Raw genomic sequence first — 3,684 nt, forward strand, 5'->3', positions numbered from 1 at the left:
ACTCTTGTAAGGGAAAAAGAGTGTCCCCTAATATAATGTACAGTGTTATTGCTTAACTGAAATAAAACTTGAAGTTGGTCGCATTCCATGTGCGAGGAATTGGGCCTCGTTTCAGCGTCTCAAGTCTGCATGCTTTGTTCCCGAGGACCTTTGTTACTCTGAAAGAACTAGTCCATATGGGGGAGAGCTTACGTGAGACTGATAGCTGTCGTTTGCTGTCAAATTAATATGATTCTAGCGTAGACTTGTCTAACACTAGAAAGATGATAGTATAATTGTGGTCAAATGACCCCAAGTCGTCTCCCAACGAATCCAATAGTGAAATCAGTAAATCAGTGTTTAAAATCTATCTGTAAGCAATAAAAGTTAGCAATAACAATAATAATAAAAAGGGGTTTAGATAGTTGTGCAGAAAAATATAAAAAAGATTTGAAATAACAAATAAAAAGCGGTTGATCCCCAAGTTCTTCCACCATTGAATTTTTCACAGGTTCTCTAAAGATTAATCCTTTCTCAATCCTCCAACAGAGCTAAACCATATTGAACATGCGCCGATTTGATTCAACTGAAACTCACCAGTAAAGCATGCGTCTATTGGTTTAATCAATACCCATTTTGTTGCATGCGTATACTCCATGGGAATGCTTACCTCCTCTCTCTCGAATCATGCGCCCAAGAAATTAATTAGAACAATGCGAACTAACTAAGAAACCAAAGTTTAAGACAAGGAAGACTCTCAATCATGCGTTCAAGTACAACCTCTCACAAAAACCAGTGTTCCAGGAGATTAGACTATTAAAACAACTGCTATAGAGAATTAAAAATCGAAACTTTTATTGAACAAAACGTTAGAACTCAATGGGAAATTACAAAGGAATCAACCAAAAAGATTTAGCCTTCCATGCGGAGGCAAAACAAAAGAATTACTAAGAAGAAAATAAACTAAGAAAACCCTATGAAGCTCTCTCTTTCTACTTGATGCTTGTGTCCTTTTATAAGGCTTTTCTGCTCCAAGGATCTTGGGAAAATATTGCAGTTTAGATTTTGTAAACAATTTCCACTTTCCATAATTCTTTTTATTTTGCGGAAGATTTGCTTCCAATTCTGTTTCTGGAATCTTGTAGCTTTTATTTTCTATTTCTTCTCCTCAGAATTTGTTTTCTGTTTTGATTCAAAGAAGCAACTTGGACTTTTGCATGTTTGGCCCATTCACAAAGGTAGATGCTTCAGATAATTTACCTTAAAAACACAAAATTACCAAAGATAATAGTTAAGGCCCAAATAAACCCAATTATATGAATATTAATTAAAACAATGGATTTATTTATTATTATAATCCAATAATCTATGATTAAGGCTATTGTGTGTGAATAAATATATGCTCATCAGAGGCCAATGGGGCCGCCTTCTCCAGTTCCTGGTATCTTTCCTTAGGTCCCTGCCATACTCCTCCCACTAAGCATATGAGTTTTTGAAACTAATCCAGTTCTTGAACAAGGACTGAACTAGTCGCCTGATCGATCGGTGCTAGATACAAACTAAATGGCGTGCTTGGTTGTGGTTTGCACAGGACTAGAGGGTTGGCTAAGTACTCCTTCAACTTGATGAACACCTTTTTACCCTCTTGGTAAGGGAGGTCGCCCACTCCTCCAACTAGTGCAAATCCAAACAAGACAGACATGCGCCAAGTCAGTGCGCACCTTTCTGGGTTCGCTTTTATACCGCACTTAGTGAGCAAAAAACCCAGAAACTTCCCTACTTCTATTCCGGACACATGCTTCTCAAAGTCCGGCTTCAGCCTGTACTCAACTATCTTTACGAACATACCTTCTAAGTCAATTAGGTGTCATTCCTTCGCCCTCTGGTGGATAGGTTAGACCTCGGTATTCAGATCCTGTGCCGTTTGGTCGAGGGTGTTGCTAAGTTTGGAGACCTTTCCTCCAATGTCTCTTTCCCCTGGATCGCCAAATGGATCAGGTCTACTCTCCCGGGCTATCTTTTCGCGGGCAATCTCTGCTTTGTCCAAGCATTTTCGGTGCAATTAACCTCGGGCTGGGCGACCTCCTCTATGTACAGTGGTCGTGTAGTGACCATGAATACCCATCTCTTCGTTTTGAGGATGTTCTCGTAACATCTCTTGACCTCCTTCTGATCTGACTTGATGGTTATCACATTTCCTACCAAGTCAGAGAGCTTTATCTTCATGTGCCTCGTCGACGACACAGCCCCCAACCTATTCAGCGTAGGTCTACCCAACATCATGTTATAAGCGGAGGAGGCATTGACGACCAGATACCTGATGTTTTCTGTACGGGATGCAGTCCCATCTGTGAAGGTGGTCCTCAGCTCTAAGTGCCCGCACACCTCCACCTGATCTCCCACGAAACCGTACAGGCAGCCATCATAGGGCCTTAGCATGTCAGGGGACAATTGCGGCTTGTTGAAAATCGTCCAGAACATTACGTCTACCGAGCTTCCCTGATCCACTAGCACACGATGCACCTTCCTTCCTGCAGTTACCACTGAGATCACCACCGGGTCGTTGTCACGGGGAACAACATCTTGAAGGTCGGCCTTGGTGAAGACAAGGTCGACATCAAAAGCATCATTGACCCTTTGTGCTTCTACCGACATCACCGCCCGTGCGTATCTCCTTCGCTGAGAGGCGGTACAACCTCCTCCCGAAAAACCACCTGGGATGGTGTGAATCTCACATGCACGGGAACTTCATGCCCCGGGCCACCGCCTGTCACCGCCACGTCCTCGGTCATCTGCTTTTCTTGCAAGTAATCCCTCAGGAAACCATTCTTTACCAACTCATCTAGCTGGTGTCCCAGTGCTAAACAGTTGCGTATGGGATGGTTGAATGCTTGGTGGAACTCACACCAGACGTTCTTGTTGGGCCTGAGCCTCTTGTCGGTCTTGAGGGGTACCTTCAGCTTCTCCGCTACGTTGGGGATAGTGATGAGGTCCTTCAATTCTACCATGAAGTCGTGCCTCGGTGGCACGTTCTCCCCCTCACGCCCCCTGGTTTGAGGCTTCCTTGGTTGATAGGATTGCTACTTCGCGGGGGTCTTCTTCTCTGTCGTTGCCTCATGCACCCTTAGGGCTTGAGGTCGACCTGATGCACGCGGGCGCGTGGGAACCACGCACGTGCGCTTCTTGTTAACTTCCCATTCTGTCGCAATATGAGCCACCGCTCGGCGCCTTATCTCGGCGAAGGTCTTATGGTGGTTTGTGTTAAGTGATTCACTAAAGGGGCCTGGCATAATGCCCTTCCTGAACGCGTGCACCATCATCCTTTCGTCCTTGAGGTTCAACCTCACTACCGGTGCTCCAAAGCGGTGGAGGAATTCCTTCAAAGACTCTCCCTGATATTGTCTTATGTCAAAGAGATCATAAGAGATAGATGGGGGAGCCCGATTCGCGATGTACTGTGCCTTGAAAAACTTTGTAAGTTATGGGAACAACATCACATGGCCATCAGGGAGGCTGATGAACCAGTCCATCGCTGTTCCCACCAGGGTGCTCATGAACAGCTTGCATCTCACCGCATCGGAGCCCCCAACCAGCATAATCTTCGTATGGAAAGCCATGAGATGGGCCTCTGGGTCCTCTGTTCCGGTGAAGGTAACTTTGGGTCCTACAAGTGTGGTTGGTATTACGACATCCACGATCTCTTAC

At 44.9% G+C, this 3,684-nt stretch overlaps 1 protein-coding gene across 1 annotated transcript; it reads right to left on the minus strand.

The window, feature by feature from the left end:
- Nucleotides 1-1,992: 1,992 nt before the first annotated feature.
- On the minus strand, nucleotides 1,993-2,634 carry LOC137825214 (uncharacterized). The gene has a single exon (XM_068630887.1). It carries the CDS (start codon nucleotides 2,632-2,634, stop codon nucleotides 1,993-1,995), a length of 642 nt encoding a protein of 213 aa, XP_068486988.1.
- Between the last annotated feature and the right edge of the window lie 1,050 nt (nucleotides 2,635-3,684).

Source organism: Phaseolus vulgaris, chromosome 8 (assembly GCF_000499845.2).
Source record: "Phaseolus vulgaris cultivar G19833 chromosome 8, P. vulgaris v2.0, whole genome shotgun sequence".
NCBI lineage: Eukaryota > Viridiplantae > Streptophyta > Magnoliopsida > Fabales > Fabaceae > Phaseolus > Phaseolus vulgaris.